A 25,398-nucleotide genomic window follows, 5' to 3' on the forward strand; every position below is an offset into this window, starting at 1 on the left:
CAATATTTTGGAAGATTTTGCGCCACTATGGCAATCCCGTGAAGTATGTGCTACCTGTACTTTAAATTGTCTGTAAATGAATCAGATGCAAAGTTCAGGGGCGTCATTTAAGGGGGCAGCAAATGCCCCAAGACTCAAGTTGCCCCCCCAAAGCCTCAACTTTCCCCCCATCACCCCACCAAGCCCCAAGAAGTAACAGCAGCCGGCTTTCCATTATTCCTACCGAAATTCAAATGTGTCATCACATTAAGTTATATCTTTCTATCTATCTGTCTATTTTATGTGCTTCAAAAAGCACATAAAATAGCTCAAAATTAAAAAAAAAAAACAGTGATTAGGCTCGCTTCGCTCGCCAAACCGCCTTGCCCCCAACCCACCCCATCAAAAATCTAAAATGACGCCCTACAAAGTTAATGTTGACAGAGCTTTGCCAAGTGAATTTCAAACGACTATCGCTCTCTGTAGGCCGATTTCCCTTAGGAGCCCTCTTGGGTTTATAGTCTGATGAGACTGTCCATAAAGGTTTTCAGCTGAAGATTGAAGAAAGAGAGCCACTAGAAAATATTGTAATCTTGGCTGTTTTTTTCTTCACACGACCTCTTATATTAGAAAAAAGTTGTTGGAAATGTTAAAGAATGGTTAGACTGGAATACCGGTAGAAAGTTGACAAACTTAGATTATACAAATTTCCCCAAGGTTTACGATCAAGACTTGCTTAATAAAATAACATTAGGTGGGGAAAGGCATAACGAACACAGGTTTCGTTCACTGGACGCTTAGTGAAACACTGAAGAAAAGCAAATAAAAAAGATGGGCAGTCTGAATAAGATTTGAAAATCAAATAAACAGAAACTGCACACAAGAGTAAGGTTATTTGTCTAATACAGTGTATTGTACCGACACAAGTCATGGTATGATAATGAACCCATCCAAAGGAATTTGGCGATTTGAACATAAAGCTTTTAGAAGAAAATGTCAGGAGACAGGCGGCAGGAGAGATGCTGTAAGATATTCCATGTGTCGATGAGATAATAATGGAAGGGAGATTGAAAAGGGTTGTCCCTCCTCTGGGTACCAAAAGAGTTGCCAGGCCCAGACTTACCTGGATGAGAACTATGAGACTAGAGGATGGAGATGGATTTGTGGAAGTGAAGGCACAGGAAAGAAATGATGGGGGATTTCACAGAGGTCCTTCGCATCGCACTGCTATGCTAAAGAAAACATAAATGGTCATTTTTGGCATTGATGAAGTAAGAATTAGATATCAGTCAACGAAAAAGAGTCCCAAATATTCTGCCTCGGATAAATTGTGATGCTACAGATTATTGATTATGCTTCATAAATTGGGTAGATCATACCCAAATTGAAAGTTACATCACCAAATGATGTAATGTGTCCATCATTCGCGAGAGCTTAGGAAATTACAAATTATCATCTGATATTATTTCTGAAATACAAATACTCTTATTCTACAGACACAATAGTAGGTTTTATTTAGGCATCGCTTTCAGACACAATGGTAGGTTTAATTAGGGTATCACTTGAGAGTACTTCACGAGAACGCGTTGTCCTGCGTCGTTGTGAGAACCCGCACCATAATAGCATTTAACGATTCTTGTTCTCTGGATGGCAGGATTTACCGTTCGGGTCGACAGATGCTACTCATTAGTATAGTTACAAAATAAATATTACAAAATGGTAACATTTTCTATATATTGTTACTTTTTTGCCCTATGTAATCTATGTTAAGACACTGTAACGGAAAATGAAAAAAGAACCACCGCGTTTGTTTATTTAGGAGAATCCCTTCTCTGATTGGTCGACACCAAGAGAGTTACAACCAATCGTAATCGAGACTCGGGCTGGCGAGGATTCAAAGTGGTGATAGCAAACATCCATGATTTTGTGACAAATTTTTAATATTTTACACAACTTCGACGATATTGGTTGCTAGAATCCTGTTAAACAAGGTATATTCTTTCATTTTTTGGTTTAAAATTGGAGTAAGGTGTTTCTCGGAAGCGAGTGTAAGCGAAAATCTTTAGATGATCATTTCTCTAGGTTTGTTTACAGTCCAGACTCGGTAAGGTAGGAAGCATTTCTTATTTAAATTTTTAATTTATAAATTCGTTGTGGTAATTCTTACCTTACAAGTCGTTCTGTGATTTGTATTTTATGATTTTTGTAGCTATAGTTTCTTGAGAAGCTTCTTTTCAGTCACTAAAAATGTTCTTTTTGTATTATAGGGTGTAGGCGCTTGTGGCCTAAGACCCAACTTATAAATATACGAAACTTTGTCTTAATTTTATAGGCCTTGAGTCTTTCTCCTGGCCCAGTTAATAGTGATTTACACCTTTAGGCTATTTTTGTTCTAACAAAAATAAGCATAGGCTGTAATATGTCCCTACTTGGCAATAGGCTTTGCATTTTGTTTTAAGCCGAGACCAATCTATAATTTGTAAAATGTGTTAACCAATATTACCCATAAACATCGTTAGAATGATACCAATTATCGTCGATCATGGTTAAAACCTGATTAGGCTATAGGCCTAATTGAGATGCAGAAAAGCATATAAAGGCTACCCATGATAGCTTACTGTAAAGATAATTAGGAATACTTTCACAATTAGTTGTTTTGCCAGTTGGTAATATAAAACTAGGTAAGCATAGGTTATTTGAATTTTCGGTAGATCTAAGTAGTAGCTCCGCAGCGGCAATTTCCTTCTAACTTGACTTTTTCTATAGTTTTTTGGTTGCTAATTATGGATTTACATTCAATTTTTGTTGCACGAATGTAATTAACCCCTGAAGTCCATCCAACAAGGGGTTTCCATACGCGATCTTCACAAGACAGAACCCCGTTATGTCTGTTTGGAATGGTTTATATCCTGTCCGGCAAGTGCAGCCAACTTTGTTAATGTATAAGTAACCCTCCCCCACCCCCCCATGGCCAGTACTAATCTTGGTGAAGGGACATTCCATTTGGCCGACAACAAATAAAATGCAATCGCCAGTATCAGAAGCCCTAAAAGTGTAGAAAAAACCAGTTTCCAAGGTAAAAACAGGCGCAGAGGTAATACTTAGAATGACTGAATTTTCAAACCATTGTAAAATTGATGGTGTACAGTTAATTTGTTTATCTTAGTTTGTGTAGTGATTATAGGCTATTGCTGCAGTATTAATACTTTACAGCCTAAACCTCACAGGCATTCTCAACATTTTGGATGAATAGTGGTAGTTTTTGATGACCCACAACTTCCAGTGTGGTTAGGCTCCACCCTTCCTTGTATATTAATTTTCCTTCAACACCAAATAAGCCCCAGTTGCTTTTTCATTCATGGTATCTTTGGGCTTGGGTTAGTCTAGCTGAATGCAGTCTGCATCTTATTGGCCTGATTATAAGTCTGCATCTTATTGGCTTGATTAAAATAACTAGCCTACAACTTTTTGGTATAGACCATATATATATATTTAAAAACAAAACTGTCGTAATAGTATGTTATTGGTCTCATATATACCTAAAACAATACATAGAGAAACAATCAATATACAGTTTCATAAGAGCAATGCTCCATAGGCTATTTAGCTAACTTAATCCAGAAATTTTACTAAATATCCATTAAAGGGGTATGCTATGGCCGAATAGAAGATAGTCTTTTGGAAAATGTCTCCAGCTTAAACCATGATATAAGCTCAGATACACTGATAAGCAATTCAAATAGTTTCTTAAGTAGTGTGAACATCAAATCAATAGCACTAGTTACTGCACAAAAATTGTGTACCAAGTCCTAAATTATGTATGACTGATTGAAAATGAAATTAGTTATTATTGATATCCCCAGTTATTCATAAGTAAAAATGTGTAAAACATTAAGAAAATTACCTTCATAAACTAGCATGTAGGTTCATATCCTTAACAGAGGTTTGAAAATAGAAAACTTGTCAAGTTGTATTTAGAACTCTGTGTAGTCAGTTTCTTAGCAGAGGTTTGAGAATAGAAAACTTAGTAAGTTGTCTCTTAAGTTACTGTTCACTGGCATAATTATTGTGTATCAGCAAAGTATTAACTTTTCACACATCTTTGTAATTGTTTACAACAGAACCATAAAAAATACAGCAATTAATGTTGGTGTGAAAGTAGCAAAATTAAATAAATTTTTTCATAAAATTTATTATTTGGATACTTACCTACTGTTAAAGTTAGTTTATATCCGCGCCGATAGGTGAATTGGCATTCAAACAAAAGATCAAATGGCTGCCCAGATGACTGTCTAGTACACCTGTTCTCCACCAGGTGTGTTTCGAATGTTTTAGTTCTTGTCAGAATTCTCCTTGACAGGCCACTGAGTTATGGGGAGGCTGGGTGGGGACAGGGAACCTTGTGTTCTTTGAAAAAGACTAGGTTTTTAAAACCACAAAGCAAAAGGTTAACTTTGCCTCTTCCAGGCTTAACCTTTGACAAAAACATTCTAGGTTTTCTAAAACCACAAAACAAAAAGTAAACTTTGCCTCTTCCATGCTTAACCATTGACAAAGACAGCTAGGTTTTTCACTTTGCCCCTTCCAGGCTTAAGCTTTGACAAAGTCATCTAGTTTTCTAAAACCACAAAACAAAGGGTTAACTTTGCCTCCTCCAGGCCTAACCTTTGACAAAGGTGTTCTAGGTTTCTAAATTCACAAAACAAAAGCATAACTGCCTCTTCCAGGCTTAACCTATTCAAGTAAGTTTTAATTGCCCTAACAGGACAGAGAAGTGTTTCCTCTTATTCCCCACCAAAGAGGTTAAATTGGAATTCTTACAATTCAACGAAAAATTCGCCTTAACATTAATCTCAGCTCTAAGGCAAAAAGATAAAATAGCATTCCGTTTACAACAGCCTTAAATTTACCTCTTTTAACTGCCAGTAATGCTAAATAAAAGGTTTCATAGTAAATAATTCAATGGAACTCATCCCAGAGGCTCAAAAGAATCTGCAGATAAAATTTAGACTTGTGTCTAAATTTCAGAGAGAGACTGATACCGAGTTGAAGGGGATTCAGTCTCAACTGATTTCAACACCTTAAGGTGCTGATCATCAGCCAGATCTAATAGCATATGATGCAATACAGGCAGTCCCCAGTTTATGACGGGGGTTCCGTTCCTACGCTGCGTCGTAATCTGAAAAATCGTTGAAAATCGTCAAAAATCTTAAGAAAACCTTAATTTTAATGCTTTGGGTGTATTGAAAATGATGTAAACTGCATTTTTATTGAGTTTTTCATAAAAAAAAACTCCAAATTTTTATTATTCTGCCGTTTTGTAGCCATATTTCTTCCGTCAGATCGGCGTCATAAGCGTAGTAACCCCCGGAACATGTGTTGTAAACCGGAAAATAATTTCTGATGAATATATTTGAAAAGCGTTGTAACCTCGGAACGTCGTAAGCCGGATCCATCGTAACCCGGGAACTGCCTGTACTAAGGAAAGTATGGAACGAAAAATTGAAAGTAGACAGCGAAAAAGTCTTAGTATATCTAAGAAAGCAGAGAAAATTTGATGTACAAGGTTCCTAGTGCTGAGAATTCCTCTAGAATGGCACCCTGAGCAATACAGAAACCACTGCTTCTGACAAGAGGCCACGGGTTGTTTTCCCACTTGATTGGATAGAACCCATGATACCTATGAAAATCGCCTTATTGGGAGGAAACAGTCGAGCATCTCCAAGCGGTTAAGTGTGAGATGCAGAAGTTGGTGGAAGTGCCTGGAATTCTGTAGTTTGAGTCGATTTCCCTTAACAGAAGAATAAGAGAGACATCTACCGGGAGAGCTAGAAAGGTTAAAAATCATTTGCTCTGAGGCTACTAGTGCTCTACAGGAGCAGCTGAGTACCTGCATCACATCCACGATTCAGTGAAAGGGAGACAGGGAAACGCAGTCTGAAGCAACTCAGCTGAGTCCACACGAGTCAGCTGAGTGAAAGAAAACTAGGCACCAAAAGAAAATGCAGAATGTTGGGAGGCAGGGGGAAGAGGCATTACGACGACTCCTGCCTCGTCCAAAAGCAAGTCAACATACTTGAGAGCATTCCCATATGACACATCCTTAGAAAGCTATGTAGCTAGAATAACATCTAGCTTGGAAACAACAGAAAATACTGTAACCATGGTAGGTTTGGAAAGAAAAACATTAATCAAGGCAGTAAGAGATTAGCCAACAGCCTAAGAAAAAAGCATGTAAAGAACGAACGTGTGCATTTCGACAGAGAAAGAGGAATAGGCTAGCAGACAAGGATTTAGAATGAGCAAAAGATGAAGAGATTGGTTAAACAATCGACTGAGTCGACATAACATCAGAATAAGTAAAGCTGACTATAGACATTATTTTTAATAAAACTGTCTACTGCATACCTATATAATTAGTCCTATCGATGCTAACAACCTCATACTAGGTGCCGATGGTGGCAGAAGTCACATACGTAGCAAAGATTAACGTTTACCGAAACGATCTTTCGGGTAACACATTATACGAGACTATGAGTGTGAAAACGGAGAGGCAAGTGAGAGAGAGCACAGAACCACATCGCCCCAAGAACCGGCCCGGTTCCCTGGCACTGGGCTCTTCTAACTGTCGCATTCCTAGGCTCAGGCTACAGACAGGCGAGGGCACCAACACCTTACCTCTTATAAGGGAACATGAAAATGATCGCACACTTGTACTGACCAAAAGGTTTACTTCCTGTTCTAAATTCTCAGTATGCTTTTCCTGAACTGAAGGGGGAGAAATTCAATATGCTATTCTCAACCGAAGGGGTAGTGGAAGGTGGAGCGAAAGAGGAAGCCTCATTACTAACTAAAGCATTACCAATGGAAAAGACTAGACTCGGTATGGATAATTACAGATGAAGGACCTGGAAAAGGGGAAGAAATGACAGGTTGATAACCAGACCTAACTAATTGCTTTCGCAATCCATCTGCTTCCCTTTTTTCCCATACTAATGAACTTAAGCATAATGTCCATATAAAATCCCTACTTCCTCACATCTGTTCTAAAGATCACACGTTATACCACTGCAGCCAGCGTAAACAGTGTGTATCTCCTGAAAATCAACATCCTGCTAACACAGTAAACAGAACCTGACGTTCTTAGCCTTGATTCCAGTGGAGACATGCTAGGGAAAATAAATTCTGAGAAGAGCTAAAACACTCGAACACACCTGGTTGAGAACTGGCGTACTAGACGGTCATCCACACAGCCATTCGATATTTTGTTTGAATGCCGACTTGCCTGTCGGCGCGGAGATATAAGGTAACTTTAACAGTAGGTAAGTCGTGCCAAAAGTTCAGTTTTTAGTATATTAAAAGTGCCATTAATAAAAATATTAACTTTCAAGAATCAAAAAAAAAAGTTTTTCAGAATTAGCACATTTTACATAAAATTAAGTGAAAATAAGAAAATAAGACAAAAGACATTATGACATTTAATTTTGTCTGTGCAAAGTACACATGGGAAAGGTGGGTTAGCATTCTCGAAAATGTTGGAGTCAATGTAGCGAGTAACAGTCCTCAGAAATGAAAACAAACTTTTTAATCGTTACATTAAATTTTAATTCATTACTGAATTTTGCAAATATATACCAAACATTCTATGTTAAAACAAGCACATATTAATAATTCATTACTGAATTTTGCAAATTTATACCAAGCATTCCAAGTTAAAACAATCATATATAAATAATATTGGCCAAGTATTTACAATAATTATCCAGGGAAACTGGAGTAGTATAGCAGAAATACTGGTTTTTTGTACCAAAAAGTATACAGAAATAAATAAAATACCGGTAATTGTTGGGCTTAATAGGGAAGGGTATGCAGAAATGCAAATTTGCTTGAGTGGGGTGACTATAAACAACAACTCCTATTCTGTAAGTTTACGACCAAGAGAATTTTTTTGGAGGGCCTATTTTGATGTCAGGTGGGGTCCATTTTGTTTTTCCATTAGTGTATAGTTTTCTTGGAACCCTGGTCTGTAAAGTGTTTGGGCATTTTACCAAGTCTTGTGTAAGATTTGTCTAATTACATAAGGTTTCAGACAAGTTTACTTGACTTACACAGTGTTATAATAATAATGGTCATTGCACAAATGCTTTTGGAAGAAATAAGATAGATTCAAAAGAGACCTTTTCAAGAAAGGAATACTATGACTGATACAAGAAAACACAGCCTAACCTAATATTGAAAGCACATCTAACTGTATCATCACTCATAATTATATATGCAACTATTCATTTGCTCTACTGGTGTGTTGAACTGATTGGCAAGGTAGGTTAACCCTTTGAGACTTAACGAAACCTCCTGTGGACAAGTCATAGTGAATGCATGAGCTTGCAAAGGTGCTACACATATACAGTAGTCAGTTAAAGACAAAATAACCTTATTTCCCTTTGAAAAAGAAAAAGGCAATTCCTGTATTGTACTGTACAGCAGGCAGTCCTTGGTTATCGGCGGGAGTTCCGTTCTGACAGCGTGATGGTAAGCAAAAATCGGCGATAACCGAAAATTGGTGATTTTCGGCACTTATCAGCCCCGATAACTGGGAATCTCCAAAAATTGCCGATTTTTGTCACTAGACAAGCCCCATAAAACCAGATCGCTGATAACTGGGACTGCCCTTATTTGCTTTATTTTGACCTAAAACTTGACATTGCTAGAAGCTTCATGTACCGAAGTTTAATGCTGAAAGCTTTATTTAACACGACCCATATATTTGTAGATTATGCAGTCATCCAGAGTTAATGGTTGGGTATCCATTTATATTTTACTTTTTTTAATTTAATGTACAGAGTGTTAGAAAATAAATGCAATTTTTTATATTTGCTGTCTGTTTTTACACTTTTAGATTGTTTCATTAAGCAAACTAAGTTTTTCACTCACTAGGAAATTAGATGTACGTTATTTAAAAAATGCCAACTTTCATGATGACTTCAATTATCTCATTTGCTTTTACAGCAAAAACTCACAGCATTGAGAAATTACCAAACACTCTTCAAACAGTAATCACTGAATTTTCTTTTTTTATTCTAGACAGCATTGAGATGTCATCTCGGGCAAGCACCAGAGGCCTGATGGCCAAGTCACAGAATACCAAAAATGTTCTTGGCTTCAAGAAAGTTCCAAATGAGAACCTCAACCGTCCCCCATTGTCCAGAAAACCCAGTACTGCAAATCTCCTCCGAGACACAACCAACAAAGTTTTAGGGCTGAAAAGGAAGGCCGAGACTTCTAATGATGAAAATAAGGTTACAAAGAAAAGATCTGCTTTTGGTGACCTCACAAATGTAAGTTATTAAGTTATTTTGTAGATTCTCCTTCTTTGCATTTATACATATGTCAGAGATAGAAATTATTTTGTTACAATGATAATGAGATATTTCTTGGGTGATAGTCATCGGTGGGGTCAGGGTATACAATACAGGTCTCCTACTCAGTGGGTCCAAAGTTAGGATATCAATAAGGGTCTCCTTCTCTTAGAGTGAGGAATAACAAGAAAGGTGAGATAGGATAATAATCTAAATACAATCATTTCTGAGGCTGAAGATATGTAAGTTACTTTCAGTACATCATTCTTATATCTACAGGCTTTTGATAAGAACAAAGAAGTCAAGAAGCCTCTTGCTCAAAAAGAGAGAGTCTTGAGGAATGTCACCAACAATGTTCTAAAGGCAAAGACTTCTAAACCTGTGCCCAAAGCTCCCTCCTCCATTGGAAAGGCAAAGCCAAAAGCACCAACCAAAGAAGAAAAGGCCGAAACTTCCAAAAGTGAGGAAGTCAAAGACATTTCGTTTTGTGAAAGCCTCCTCAGCTCTCAGGAGCCCGTGCTGTCATCGCAGGAGTCAACAAAGACAGATGCCGATGCCAACAAAACAGATCTTGATGATTCTGCTGCTTACATAACTGCTTCTGAAGGAAGGTACAGCACTAAAAGAGCACCAAAACGGCACAGAGCATTGGAATGTGGTAGTCCGTAAGTTTAATGTTGCTTGCTGCTTTAGTAAAAGGATTTATCAACTTTGTTTTCACATACAGAAATGTAGAAAATTTCATTCATGATGAATTTTGGGGTGGAATAAGTTTGTTATTTATATATTAATAAAATGTAGATATATATGCCATATAGTTTTGAGATTTGAGTTTGTCAGGTATTCATTCGAATGACATTTTGTAAGATTTTTGGAAGAGCTTTCTTGGGATTTTTCTTTTTTTATATTGTGCCCTGCATGATACTGTGATAACACAGTATTTGCTTACTGCTGCAGTTGAATTTTGGATTATTGCAAACAGTCATTTTTTAGTCTTCCAAATAGAGTTTGTTTTGATCATTATGCTAACAAATCTTGTGCTTAGATTTTTCTTGAATGTAGTACAGTACTTAATATTACTCGCCATACAGCTTTTTCCTTATGCTGTTTGTGTGTCAGAGTAATTAACTTGACAAATATTGCTGAAAGTAATACCGTTTTGATCTTATATAAGCAATAACAATGGTTAGTGAATGAATTTGCCATTTTGGATGTGCTACTTTTCACATCCCTCTTCATGCTAGGAAAAGCATTGTGCATTTGCAGTATAATCAGAGTTATGTTTGAATTGCAATTACATCTAGAAACTTCACTAAAAAGTTGATATTTCTCTTAACAGCCTTTAGTTCATGCTTTCATTTAGCTTTTCTTTGCTTGCAGCTTCCCTTATTTTAAGAATTACTTGAGACTTCTCCATTTCAGTTTTACCTTATCCTTGCCACATGAGATATGCATGAAGTACTTTGCTTGCACAGGTATATTAATTTTTTCATGGATACCCTCTGTAGGATATCTTTGCATTTCTAGTTGAGAATTTTGTGGAATTTATCCTGAGGTGGAGCTGTTTAGTTTCAAATGCAGTAGAATTGCTTTTGTGTCTTCAGTATTTACGTGTGCTTTAATGGCTTCTGCTCTTGTACCCCAGTGCCTGACTGATTAGTTATTGCCACATATAGTAAGTGAGAAAGATGGTACTTGCCATTTGTTATTTAACAAGTTGTGGTTAGAATTAAAAAGGATAAAGTGAAAATCCATGCCTCATGTAGTTCACTTAAGTATTTTGAGTTAATTGATAAGTTTTTATTTATGAATTGTAATTGTTTAATTACACTTCATTTACTTGGACAAATGCTACTAAGGTTGTTACCATTATTATTAAAAAAATTGTTTTTTGTAGATAAAATGGCAATTCCAAGATGTGCTTTGGCTTAAGTTGTTAATTTGGATTTTAACTGCTTAGCATGCATAATTTTACTGACAAAACCCTTGGGGATCAAGAATGAAGTTGATGGCAGTTTGTGCTCTTCATCAGTTACAGATTTTTGCATGTTAAAATATAATTAAATTAATGTTCTTTTATTTATTATGTAAAATCAGGCCAAAATATGAAATTTTTCAGTTAATGATTTATATTTTATTTATTCCCTGAGTGGGGTACTGCTTACATCATTCCTGGGATGGTATAGCACTAAAGATACTTTACAGCTACCCTTCAGTTTCCAGTTGCATTACTTTCTCCCTTTTACTTTTCATTTTTTGGTTCCTTTTCACCTAACTTCTACTTTAACATTGCTTAGCTCCAGATTTCAGTTTTCATATGAGAACAGATCCTTAGGACAAGTCAAATGTGACTTGGTGGTGTCCTTCAAAGACTTTAGAGTGACTAAGTATATCTTCTTTTCCAGTCCTGTTCCCTTAAAGCTGCAGGTTGAGCTTCAGGTGCGACAGCAGCCACAGTTGCCAGAAGGCGTTGACGATTATGACAGGGAAATGGAGAATGACTTGTATGCTGTTGCAACATATGCACAAGATATTTTCAAATATTACAGAGAGAGGGAGGTGAGCTATATTTTAATTTGTCTTCTGGATTTTATTGACGCCCAGATTACTGTTGTTTAACTTCTAACTTCTAGAAAGTGGAGAAGCTTGTAGCCTTAGCATTTGTCAACTCATTAATTGTATGCAGTTTAAGTATAAGTTCTGGTGCACTGTGAATCAGTAGGCAGGGTTTGACTGAGCTTTTAAAAGAGCACTCGAAAGTCATTTTGGCTGTAACTCAAGTCCAGTAAAAACTTTTTTCAGTTTGTGACAAGTGCAGGAAGTTTTGTACTAAGAAACATTTGCTGAATAGATAACCCTTAACATGCAAAACTTGTACTTGAAGGGATTTGAACAATTTTGATAAAACAAATGTTTTGTTTGCATGGAAATGGCATAATCAGTCATTGAAGAAAGTGCTCGGTGACAACGGATGAGTTGGGCTTTTCTCCACTCACCCTCCCAACACCAGTTAACTACTTAAGTTTACAAACTTTCAACAACTGATCCTTTAGGCATTTATAGCACTATCTCTTGACTACAAAGCATAATTTTTTGTACAGTTTCTCTAATGAGCACAAATAACAGTTTGGTTGATATGTTATTGATAAGCATGACAGGTACAGTCGACCCCCGGTATTCACGGGGGTATAGGGACCACAGCCTACCATGAATAGCTAAAATCCTTGAATACTTGACCCCCTCTCTTATAACTGCCTATTTTAATAGTTCAAACATAAAAATGTGTTTTGTTCAAATACATAAAAAATGTATATTTAGTCTTTATTTTATCATTAAAATAAATAACTAAAATAACTTGAAAATACAGTAATTAGTGAATACCGCTCTACAGAAAAAATTTGTGAATAGGCGAATTTTCCGCAAATAATTTGAGATATGTTCCACAGAAAAATCTGCAAATGCTGAACCGCGAATAAATGGGGGTCGACTGTATGCTCTGGGATGATGTCAGTTTATTGTGGTCTCCCACTGATTAGGGAAGTTACATACATGAATAGGGTTCTGCCAGTTCCAATTCTAATAGTTTTTGTCATAGCCAGTGGTCAGTTTAGTGGCAAACCAACCATGATGCCATAGAGCTGGCAAGCTCTGTGGCTGGCTACATTATGAGGATTTTTAGAAAATGTTATTTGAAATATTATAACTGGAAAACAGTGAGTGTTGCTTGCACAGAACTGCTAAAAATGTCAAATTCATGCTGCCCAGTAGTGGAACTGGCATTTACTAACTTTGGGTCTGGCACCTTGTTAGTGTGGTACTGTAACAATTGATGCTCATAAGTTTTAAAAGACTGTGATTGTTATGAGATGGTTTTAACCAGACTGCCAAGTTATAATTTGAAATCTCATACAGTTGGCCAAAAAGGTTAGTTCAGTGCTAGAATTTAAGTTTTATTTAACAAATTGCAGTCCTTTTAAGAATTTATTACAGCAATTGGATATACTGAAAAGAAGAAGATTCTGGCAAAATTTCTTTGAGTGCTTTGTTTCCAAACTACATAGTGATTGGGTAAATGCTGTTGTAAAATGTCCATATATCATTGTACAGTTGATCTTAAAATATTGTGGCTTTGTTTATTTCCTAAATTTTTGTGAATGTTTATTTCCTAAATTTTTGTGAATAGTAAATGGAAAATTTTTTCCGATTTGGCTACAGTATTAGCATAAATCCATAAATGACTCATGTTAACTACAATTGTATCAACTAAAAAAAAAAATTAGTACATATGTTAGTCTGTTTTGCCATTAAAATACAGCTTTGTACACATAAATCAAAGATAATGAGTAGAAACTAAACACTTGCTGGCATTGCCATCTGCAATAGAGAAAATTGTAAACAAACTGAAATGCAGTAGACAGTGCTCACAGGTTTTGAAATGTAAGAATACACTAAAAATCATAATTAAATGTTTTTCACTTAATAATTTAAATATGTAGCTATTAAAGTAAGTTTTGTAGTTCTTATATTTATTGTGCAATGAAGCTGTAATATCTTGGATAAAATCAGGACCCAAAAGCATAAAGCTCCTAGTGCCACTAAAAGTGCTACCAAGATGTCAAAGAAAGTGTAGGCCCTGCAGTAATATACTTATGAAAAAGTGTAGATTTTTCCCAAATATAATAGACTACATTCTTTAGATTTAAAAAAAAATGAAAGGGGTTCTTTTTAATTGTTACATATTCTGTTATATGCTGAGGTTGCCAGTTATTACAGAAATTGGCAACTGGATTTCAACCAAAAGAGAGAGTATCACTCCTGTAGATGGAAACTAGGAGGGAGAAAAGTGGCTTTCAGCCCCAAAGAGAGCAACAGACTTGCTTCCTGTAAACTGAAACAAGGGAATGAACAAGGGTTTCATTCCCAAAGAGAGCTGTAGATTTGTCCCCTGTAAATGGAAGTAAGAAGGGGAGCAAGTGGGTTGCAACCCCAGAGAGAGCAACAGACTTGCCTCCTGTAAATGGAAACAAGAATGGGGGCAACTGGATTTCAACCATAGAGACAGTAGACTTGTCTCCTGTAAATGGAAACAATAGACTTGCCTTGTATAGATGGAATCAGGAATGTGAAAAGTTCACTTCATTTCCAAAGAGAGCAACAAATTTGCCTCTTGCAGCTGGAAACGAGAAAAGGGGAAGTGGATTTCAACCCTGAAGAGAGCAATAGATTTGCCTCCTATAGACAGAAACAAGAAAGAGGAAATTGGGATTTTATTCCCACAGAGCAACAGGACTTGTTTCCTGTAGATGCAAACAAGAAGGGGGAAATTTGTATTTCAACCCCAAACAGAAATAAGACTTGCTCCCTGTAGATGGAAACATGAAGGGGAAAATGGATTTCAACCCTAAAGAGAGCAGTAGACTTTCCTTTTGTAGATGGAAACAAGAAGGGGAAATGCAGATTTCATCCCCAAGGAGCGACAGACTTGCTCCCTGTAAATGAAAATGAGGAGGAAGTGTGGATTTCAACCCCAGAGTGCTATAAAATAGATTCCTGATGATGGAAACAAATATGGGGAGTGGATTTCAACTCCAAAGAGTAATAGACTTGCCTCCTGTAGATGGAAGCAGGAGTAAGATAAAAGTGAATTTCCACTGCAAAGAAAGCAATAAACTTGCCTTCTGCAGATGGAAACAGGAAGGGGAAAATATGGATTTCAGCCCCAAAGAGCAATAGACTTGCCTCCTGTAGATGGTCACAGGAATGAGGAAAAGTGGATTAAAGTCCTTAAGAGAGCAGTGGCTTAGTTTTGTTTAAGATGGTAAATAACAGGAATGAGAAACCAGTGAATTTAATAGGCTGAGAAGTAGTATATAGATGTTAAGATCCCAGCAGAACAAAATATTTGTTGGATATTCCAGGCACTTTGGATGGAGGTTTATTATATGTAACACTTGCTTAAAAAATTTTTTTTGTCTGTTACAGAGTAAATTCCCAGTATCCAAATACATAGATACTCAGCCTGAAGTGTCCAAAAGCATGAGATCTATACTTGTTGACTGGATGGTTGAAGTTCAGGTAATTGTTGGGCATCTTTGCTGCGATTATATTTGAATTAAGAGTCAAATTGGTATGTTACCAATTATTCATGATTGGTTATCTTCATTATATATTTTTGATCTTTTAATCTTTAGATAATTGGTAAATTTGCAAATAAAGTAGTGACATTTTACAAGCTGTATTCTACAGTGACTTTCCAAATTACATTAAACTTGAACACTAGGGAAATTTCACTTGTTTAGAATTTCTTTGGAGACTCCATTAGAATTGCCACTGTTATTCCTTTGTTATTTGACTTAGTTGGAAAAGTCAGTGACTCTTCATGACAAAATCGTTTAGGTATGAAAAATTTTCATTGCTGATGTATATTTTTGTCTTAATGTCCACTTGTTTGAGAGCTAAACTGTACTGTATAATCTTGCAGGAATCATTTGAGCTGAACCATGAGACCCTATATTTAGCTGTGAAAATAGTTGATCTGTACTTATCAAAATATATCATCAAGCGTGATCAACTTCAGCTACTGGGCTCAACTGCCTTGTTTATTGCTTGTAAATTTGATGTAAGTAACAGATTGCCATGTTACATCATATGATACAGTTGTTCATATTTTATGAAACAAGCAAAAGTATGCTGAAAATGATTGCATGGTAATTCATTTTGATGCACTTAACAGGAAAGAACTCCGCCGTATGCCGACGACTTTCTTTACATATGTGATGATGCCTACAAGAGAAAAGAACTACTTTCCATGGAGATCAAAGTACTGAAGGTTGTTGGGTTTGATTTGGGCATCCCTCTTTCATACAGATTTCTGCGAAGATATGCCAGGGTTAGTATATTTTGAGGGTTTTTTCTATATTAACTTCTTGTAATAAACATATCCAGATAACAAGGAATAGCATTAAGGTTCTTTGCAGCATCCTTTAGGCTCTACTTGCATTGATTTCTATCTTGTTCTTGTTTATCCTTTTTTCTTTTCTTATTTTACTGGTTAGTTTCTTTTTCTGTTATTGCTTCACAAATCTTATGGGCACACCTTATGAGAAACGACTCTTCAAACAGTTTTGGTGTAATGATTCTGCAATACAGAAAGTAGTGGGACTTAGGAAAGGTTTTCTTTGCACTGAATATACCCATGAAAAAAGGTAGACTTTTTCCCTGATATATTAGGATATATTCTCTCTGAGCTAATGTTATCTTGTGAATATGTTTTACTATACAAGTTATGATTTAATTTGTACATATATATAGAGCAAGATATAGTGTATAAAATCATGGAAATAACATTAATTAATGCAATACAAATAATGGCATACACTGTAGTAGGGTTGTCACTACTTAATTTTGAGAGAATTATAAAAATTTCAGCTGGTTAAAGGTAAAACTATTGTTATTCCTTAGTATATTGAATAAAAGTATAAAATTTGACTCATAAACTGACTGATCTTCAAATATTACATTGTGTAAAGGCAAATGGTCATATTCTGAATAAGGTCTAGAATAATATTTATTCATTTATACACCATTCACAGACTTTCCATTTATGGATTTCTCTGTGGAATATATACACATTATTTTGAAAATTTGCCCATTCAGCGGTATTTTTCTACTGAGAAATATTCACTAATTACTGTATTTTCATATCATTTTCATGAATAAATTGCCTTTTGTGATAAAACTACAAAGTACTCAGGTATAAGCATTTTTAGAGTTCTTTTCAACTATCAAAACAGGCAGTGCTATGGGCTGTTAGAGGGGTTTTAAGCATTCGCGGGGGGGAGGGGGTATCCTCGCGAATATGGGGGGTTTACTGTATTTGTTTTTTGCCATGCTCCTCAATATAATAACAGTTAAAACTAGTAATATGCAGGGAAATGGCATGAAATTTGCTCTGCAATAAACATTTTTCATGTGGTAAGCAAGTAGTACCTTGTACCCGGCTTATATTAGAGGCTCTTTGTAAGGTTGCATAAACCAAAAAAAACAGATCATTAGCACTGAATGAGTGAGCTGCAGCCTCTTATAATCCTAATGGCCTTGTTTATTGTAAGAATTAAATACATTAATTATTATTATTATTATTATATTAAAATATATTGCTTTCTTTTAATGCATATCAACTTTCAATTCCTTTTCTTTCAGTTTTGTTTGCTTTCTTAACAGTATCTTTAATTACTGTATATACTTATTTATCTTATAACACATTCAACAAAGAAACAGGATTATCTATGCCCTTGTGTTCCAGTGCGCTAAAGTGAGCATGGAAGATTTAACGCTAACACGTTTCATTTTGGAAATGAGCCTAATGGACTACGACTTGATAGATGCCTCTGACTCAGCCTTAGCTGCAGCTGCTCTTTTCTTTACAAGGATTATTAGAGGTGATCCAACTTGGTCTCCAACACTTCAGTATTATTCAGGTACTATACAGTTTTGATTTTAATTATGTTGAGAAGTTTTTAATTTCAACATACTGGAATCACAGAAACAGTTAAGTATTGCAGTTATTCTCAGAGGTAACTCTGTTGCATCTTATATTAAGGATTTATATCAGAAAAAGATACTGTATATGCACATTATTCTTTTAATTACTTTAAAGGATGAGAAGGGTGACTTAGGCTTTGATTTTTTTATTTTAGGGTATACTATGGAGGACTTGTACCACCTAGTGCACCACCTCCACAATATGATTTTGCAGCCACCTAAAGACCACCTTAAAACCATCAGGAACAAGTATTCTCACAAGTAAGTGCTTTTTTGAAATGTCTTTACATTAGGTTTCTAAAAAGGTCATGATTTCCTTTTTAAAATATGTGAATATGAAAGTTGAATAATTACAAAGATAATCCCTTGTGTAGTTAAGAAATAGATACCTTAAATACTAGGGACCAAGAACCATTTCCATTATAAAGTCATTCTCATTTTTTATATCATAACTGTATATGCATGCTGCATTTTGGATATCAGGTCCACTATTTTCAGTTGAATAATGGTTGTACCACTGTATGCAACACTGACAAAGAAAGTGGAAGGTTTTGAAAAGCTGTGACAATAGAGTGCTAAGAATTGTGGCCAGTGTGTGATTTGAAATTTATATTACGAATGAGGCAGTAGCCTAGATATGTGGTGTCCAGTGGCTGGAAAATAGGCTGAAATCTTAATTATCATTATTATTAGTCAGAAGATGAATCCTATTCATATGGAACAAGCCCAAGGGGCCATTGACTTGAAATTCAAGCTTCCAAAGAATATGGTATTCATTAGGAAGAAGTATGAGGAGGTAAAGGGAAATATAGACAGAAAAAAGAAAAAATTAAGATAAAAATGTATTAAAATGCAAGAATAGTATTAGGGTAGTAATGCTCTGACAATGTATGAGGAGATATAAGGTACAGCTGGTTTATATAAAAGTAGTATGATGACCTGTAGAAACACCTAGGAGATTGTGCAAAAAAAGGGAACAGACAAAAAGAGCAACGAAGAATGGAGAGAATTCATCATACAGTAACCCCTACAAGGGGAAAAACTGATAGAGAGAGGATTTAGGACAATGATGAATGAAGAGACTTCCATGTTGCAAAAGGTTCTGCTGTACTATGCATAAATGGTTTTTTGTTGTGATGCTACCACTGACAGTGTGCCTTTTACTTTTGTGCTGTTGCTTACAATATAGGTTCTTTACAGCATCCCCTCCTGTACAGTTCTCTCTATCTTTTGCTCTTCATCCTATTTGTTTTTTTATCTATTTAGACTCCCTAAAACTGCAATAATTATTTTCCATGTTAATTAGCTTTGTAATTTTCCAATTCTCACCCCCTAAGAATGAATCCTTCGGACTGGCCCATATAAGCTCAGAAATACAAATTGACTGTCTGTTTAAACTCATTTTATACTATAGTAATCAAGTGCTTTGGGTAGCTCAGGAGTTATAGAGCACTGTACACAGTATATAGCTACTAGATGTTGTCAAAAGTTTTTGGAAACTTAAGTGGGAAAAGACCCAATACAACATACAAAGTAAATGGCAAAAAAGAAAATGTAGTTGTGTACCAAAAGGGGAAGCAAGAACTTTCTAGCACTGTTTACAGTGTACCACACAAAGTACGTTGTAAATGGGCAACCCCCAGGGGGAAAGCTGAAAAAATTACAGTACTTATGGAGAGTATTTTCCAAGACTTGATACATTAACTGCTGTATGGTCCTAAGCATTATTATTATTATGGACCATCTGTTTTTTGTTTTCTCATAACTATTTGTTTCCATTATTATTATTATTACTGTAATAATAACAAATACCTTAACCAATCACCTAATTAATGAAAACTTATTAGGGAAATTAGTTTCCTGGTTGACGTGCTTTGCTCTTGTTTTTAATTTTTAAGATACTAGAATATGCTTATTCTATCTTTCTTTTCATGTGATATATTTTCTGAAACAATTAACTTTTGTTTTTTATTTTTCTTACAGAGTATTCTTTGAGGTTGCCCTAATTCCTATACCAGAGAATCTAAAAATCTGATATGCTTGTATCTGGGAAATCTGAAGGGGCTGGTGACAGAAATCAAATGTACAAATCTAGTTTATTAGATGTGAATGATATTTTTTGTGAGTGTATTTGTACTGATGCAGGACAAAGTGAAATTTTAAATTCATTAGTTTGAATGTTGACATTCTCACTGTAATGTTGTGCTTGTAGAAATTATTGATACAATATTTTCTCTTGGTCCTCTTTCTGTTTTATGTCGGACTGCATTGTAAGAGATAAGTGTAGTGTGAGATATTTTTAAAGATTTTTTTGTATCAATATTTGGTACTTCAGAAATTTGTAAGTGTTCATGATGCCATTGAATGTTAAGTTGTAGATACTCTGTAAATAGAGATAAAACTTTTATGTATTTTGTCTTAAGTACCCTTTCATGAGTTATATACAATGTACAGTATGGTGATGTTTTTAGTATTATAGAATGACTAAGAGAAGCCTAAAACGTTACTACAAGGTAATGTCTTGTATTTCATAGTTTACTAAATGGTGTAAATACTCTTCCAAACTTATGCACTCTACAACATGACAGTATTTATGCATTGGCTTTATTTTTTTTATCTTGGGAGATGACTTCTCTACTCAAAGGGATAATGTTAACTGCAAACCAAACCATTTACATAGTTATCTTAATACAGGCAGAATTTGTGGTATTTTCATCAATTATAAGCAGCTTAACAGTTTGGTTAGTTTGTTTATATTATCCTTATAGTTTTTGTACAAATTTAATTCAAATGTAAAAGATGCATTTATATTCTGCTAAATTTTATAGATTTACTTCAAAAAGACTTTTTTGTGATAAAGCAGTTATGAAAGCACACCTCTGACAAAGTAATTAGTTATAAAAACACTGCAATAAATTGGATTACTACTGCCCTTACTCTGAGAAATATTACACCATAGAAATGGAAAGATATCAGCTGAATTTCAAATGCTACTTTACATATAGAACTATTTGTAAATGACACCACCTTGATGTATTCTGGCCTAAGTACTGTATTACTATCTGACCTTGTTATATAACCCCATGAAACCTGTGAAAACTGAAAGAGTAAGTATCCTTAGTGTATTACATTACTATGTTTCATCCACACCTAAAATCTAGCTTAGAGGTAGTATTTATTTACATTGTTACCATTTTGAAAATGTTAAAAAAAAAAAAAAATGGTAATGCTGCATGAAGGCTGATGTTCATTAGTGGTGAAGCAGTTCAGTTTAAAAATAAAATTTCCATAAATTTTCAATAGCTGACTGATGTAGTTGGTTGTACGAAATTTCCTTTTTTTATGAGGAAGCTTAAGTTAGATGTAATTTATAAAATGTTTTAAGCTACACATAAACTTTGTTGAGTAACATTAAGGTATCATTTTCCTTACAATTCTATTATAAATTGTCATATCAGATTGTCCAATAAATGGTAAAGATGAACTGCAATGACACCTATTAATTTAAATTTGTGATGACTAGTAGTCAAATCTAAAAGTCCCAAAAAATTTTCACCATTTTCAACTTTAAATTTTTATTAAATAAACCTCTCAGGCCAGCTGTGCGAGTATTTTTTTTTTATACAATGGTTAGATTACAAAATATTGGGAACAAGTATAGGTTTTCCTTTTTACTTGAAAGTATTACATTTCTTAGTATAATTTATTAAAAAGGACCTTTAGGCTACCAAGTAAATGGTCAATACTGTTCAATTATTAATACAGTATTTTAAGGCTCTCAGCAATTTTGATCAGTATTTATCAGTTATTTCTTTTTTCAATTACATAACTGAATCTTGACAACATTACTGGACCTTGCAAAGATATGGTTTGGATTGAATGATAAGCAGCAGGCCTTTACCTTGGTTATGTAAACACATACTCTACTACTTTTGATTTTTATACCAAACAACCGTAACTTGCTTTTTTAATTCATATAATCAAACACAAGTACAGTACTCTAGTATTACACTAACCTGGGGCAAACTCCCAAAGACAGAGTAAATGATCATAAAATGAAGCAGAGGCAACAATATGGCTATTGTTAGTCTTACCGTACCACCAATCTGAACCATATGCTATGCTCTTGTGTTCCATAAATGAAGCAACAATGCTGGCATCCTCACCGTTTTCAATCACATGAAAGCCATTATACATGCACGCAGCAAGTAAAAGGTTTTTACCATGTGGTTCCCATTTCAACCTCCATACCCCACCATCTGTTGACACTGTAGTTTGTGGGGAGGACATTTTCCTTGTATCCCATATGTTGACATTTTCATCATAACTGCCACTTGCTAAGAGATATTCTGAAAAGGGGCTGCAATGTATACTTGTCACTCCAGCATTATGAACTCTACTCGTTAGCAAGGCAGTTGCTGGATCACAACGCACATCATACTTTCGAAACTTGCAATCATCCCCCCCAGTGTACACAATGTTTGGATTCCAATAATCAAACGCTGTAATCCATGCCTCAAAATCATGCGCATGAAACCTTTGAACTAAAGTCAATTCATCACCTTTAAGCTGCAGTATGTTAATTTTTCCCTTAGAATCACTAACAGTTATAAATGGATCATCACTTGCATCCTTTCCAGAGGACCAATCTAATGACAAGGCAAGTGTGTTCTCATCTTCAATTTCATGCTGGCACCAAAAAACTAACTGAAGAAATTCTTGGTTGGATGGTCTGAGCTTATACAACTTCAGAAGTCCAGCAGCATTTGCAACAGCTAGAACAGGGTCACCTCTCAACCTGTGCTGGCACCACTTCATGTCCAGTATTGCTTCTGTTTCAATCTGTTGGACAAGAACAAGTTTTTTCTCATCTGTTCGTAGGTGCTTCAAGTACAAGCGACCAAGTCGCTCCTTTGGTATGTCCGTTTCTTCCTGGGAAAGTGAACTGCTGGCTTCTTCATTCTGCTTATCTGCAAGTTGGTATGTTCCCACAGCTAAATAATTGTGATAATTCTCAATAGGGCAAAACTCTGAAGAGTCAGCACTATACTCTGTGTCCCATGAGAACAACTTGTTTACCTCATAAACCATTTTATCCTGAAAGAAAGATAAACATAAGATGCTTCTACTATTTAAAATACAGTACATCATTTCTTAAACTCACCATAATTCATTATAACAAAATTCACTGGATTAGGATGTATTCCTTTTAAATAACCTTCAATCTTTTATGCAGGGTGCAACCTTTTGTTGATTTAACTTATTCATAGTCAATTACTTGAACAATCTTTGTTAAGAAAGTGAGATTTTAGGTAGCAAACAAAAGTTTCTACATAATTCCCTAGGATTCTCTTGACATATCACTGGACAATCCTGAACACGCATAAGCTAACCTTACATAGTGTACACACATTGCCTAATTGCTAAAGGACATTTCTTGTGTGGAAGAGCATGTCTCTCAACCTCACTGGCCTGAAAAAAAAAAATTCAAAATTCAAGACCAACATTGAACCACAGACCAGCATACTGTGGTCAAACTGAAGACTGCTAACTACTGCAGCCTAGTTCCCACCAGTCGCAGACTGGGATATTTACTAACTTTTTATTTTTTGTGGTATTTCTAAGTAAGAACTCTGCATGGACTATTACCTTAGAAATTTATTTTTCCTATACTTTTGGTGTTGCTCATGAAAGAGGTGATGATTGTTTATTGTCGGTCAATTATTATTAACCTCATATCTACCCAACATGTTTGGGGACCGTCTGGGAATGCGAGATTTAGGAAACGATAGGAGAAAGACTGGACTGCCATGTTGCTGTTATGGAACGGTTTAAGAAGGGATTGGCTAACGAAACCTATTATAAAAGGAACTATACTAACCTAACCTTCCCTAGCAGGCTGTGTTGCTTAGTTGGGGGCGAGGTCCCCAAAAACCCCGGTGAAGGAAACTCAACTTTTCACCAAAAGCTCCCCTATAACACCACGCATGAGCGATAGCATTTCAGGGTAGCCAACACACAACTTCTGAGGTTAAAATAACAGTAAATCCTCAATAAGCAACCAAACTACCGTAGGAAAAATAAATTTCCCGAGTACTAATGGAAGCAGAGCTCTTGCTTAATTCTACTGTTTTTGTTTCTGTTTATGTATTTTTCATATTTTACTGTCATTTGTTTATGCTTTTATATTCATCCTAAAGGGGCTGGTACTATACACGGCGCCCATATTGCACATAAACTGGTAGTTACCGACCCTGTGGGGCGCGGTAGTAGGCTTCAGTGTTGAGCTATAAGCTAGGCCTATCTCTAGCCTATTCCTCAACCCTCATCTGAAAGTGATGATTAGCCCAAGTACGATAGGCTAATAGGTTTGGTTTTGCTAGGCTAACTTACACTCCGTCATCCCGTAAACTACAATCTTCCTAACTTAATATTTCAGGATGTCATGGTCAAACAATAATACCCGTGGTCTTACCAAAGGTAGAAAATTACGCCTATTTTCCTTCGGCTGTGTCCAGACTACAGCATTGTAATTAGAGTGATTTTATGAATTGTCTTAAACGTTCAGCATGGCACGTTTGTTTACATTGCGTTCTTCTTCTGCCGTGTCATTTCATATAATGCAGCCTGCCCTTTCTGCCACATATTTAATGTCTACCTGGATGTTTCTCTACACAAAGTTTTAAACGATCAGAATTAAACAATAAGCATTGTTTACCATGCTTATTGTTTATTTCTGATCGTTTAAATCTTTTTCTGAAATTGCAGTCTGCAGAGCTGTTTTATATTGGTTTCCATAACCCACGATTCTGTTGTAAACGGATATCAAATTATCACATAATTATTTTTTATTACCCCTGTACATATCGCATATTTACTCGTGGCGTTCATTTGCAATCTTGTTCGACAGGTTCAAATATGCTACAATGACTTGTAAGGACTTACAAGGACTTGTAAGTGTGTATGGAAAGATAATAGTATTCGAACTATGGGAAATAGCCTAAGTCATTGGTGTCGGCTATTTACTTCCAAGGCTATCAGTCAGTTTTACCTCACCTAAAAAGAATGTTGGTTTATCAGGTTACCATCATGACGAACATTGTAATAATCACATATACTTTACTTCAGGTTATCATGTCCTTGCCTCGGCTATCAGTGCTTCCTGGTAGCTTATACTAGCGTTTAATGAGGTTTAACTAAATTAAAAGGCTCACTGAGCTATTGAAAAACTTTTAATTGTTCACACTTCAACTCTAGGCTCGGTATCAGGGCTATCTCTCTTGCAATAAATTTCGTCACGGGTATTATCAGATGCTCAAATGTTGCAGCATTCTTGTGTCCTCCCAGGCGAATGCTACTTGTAATTATCAAACAGCGAAATGAAAAGCAGATCTATGTTGTTTGTAGTTAAGATTCTTGCATCACCAGCGGGAGTTCCTGAATTTGATTCTTAGGGAAGTCCGATAGCTTGAAGAACGTTTCACTAAATACGCCACGGATTACGAAACCAGAGCGTTTA

General features: G+C 35.7%; 2 protein-coding genes across 5 annotated transcripts; one reads left to right on the top strand and one right to left on the bottom strand.

Moving 5' to 3' along the window:
- The first annotated feature begins 1,821 nt into the window (after positions 1 to 1,821).
- LOC136828017 (G2/mitotic-specific cyclin-B3-like) lies at positions 1,822 to 21,290 on the top strand. Of its 4 annotated transcripts, none has more exons than XM_067085647.1 (10): positions 1,822 to 1,970; positions 9,061 to 9,314; positions 9,615 to 10,000; positions 11,741 to 11,894; positions 15,318 to 15,410; positions 15,817 to 15,954; positions 16,069 to 16,224; positions 17,641 to 17,815; positions 18,035 to 18,140; positions 19,863 to 21,290. In XM_067085647.1, the coding sequence occupies exons 2-10, from the start codon at positions 9,072 to 9,074 to the stop codon at positions 19,912 to 19,914; spliced, it is 1,503 nt and encodes a 500-aa protein (XP_066941748.1). In that variant the 5' UTR covers positions 1,822 to 1,970; positions 9,061 to 9,071; the 3' UTR covers positions 19,915 to 21,290. The 4 variants fall into 4 exon arrangements, with proteins under 4 accessions (XP_066941748.1, XP_066941749.1, XP_066941747.1 ...); XM_067085648.1 differs by having other exon boundaries at positions 1,834 to 1,970; positions 9,615 to 9,946; XM_067085646.1 differs by having other exon boundaries at positions 1,834 to 1,970; positions 9,065 to 9,314.
- Positions 21,291 to 21,475: 185 nt separating this feature from the next.
- Positions 21,476 to 24,565, bottom strand: LOC136828018 (diphthine methyltransferase). Its single transcript, XM_067085650.1, has 2 exons — positions 24,355 to 24,565; positions 21,476 to 22,976 (listed from the first exon to the last, which is right to left on the bottom strand). Exon 2 carries the CDS (start codon positions 22,968 to 22,970, stop codon positions 21,891 to 21,893), a length of 1,080 nt encoding a protein of 359 aa, XP_066941751.1. The 5' UTR covers positions 22,971 to 22,976; positions 24,355 to 24,565; the 3' UTR covers positions 21,476 to 21,890.
- Between the last annotated feature and the right edge of the window lie 833 nt (positions 24,566 to 25,398).

The sequence above is a fragment of the Macrobrachium rosenbergii genome, chromosome 42, assembly GCF_040412425.1.
Source record: "Macrobrachium rosenbergii isolate ZJJX-2024 chromosome 42, ASM4041242v1, whole genome shotgun sequence".
Taxonomy (NCBI): domain Eukaryota; kingdom Metazoa; phylum Arthropoda; class Malacostraca; order Decapoda; family Palaemonidae; genus Macrobrachium; species Macrobrachium rosenbergii.

Coding starts and splice junctions, on each gene's coding strand:
- LOC136828017 (XM_067085647.1), top strand. CDS start 9,072: ATGTCATCTCGGGCAAGCACCAGAGGCCTGATGGCCAAGTCACAGAAT. Junction 15,955..16,068: donor TTATTGCTTGTAAATTTGAT/GTAAGTAACAGA, acceptor TGCACTTAACAG/GAAAGAACTCCGCCGTATGC. Junction 16,225..17,640: donor TTCTGCGAAGATATGCCAGG/GTTAGTATATTT, acceptor CTTGTGTTCCAG/TGCGCTAAAGTGAGCATGGA.
- LOC136828018 (XM_067085650.1), bottom strand. CDS start 22,970: ATGGTTTATGAGGTAAACAAGTTGTTCTCATGGGACACAGAGTATAGT.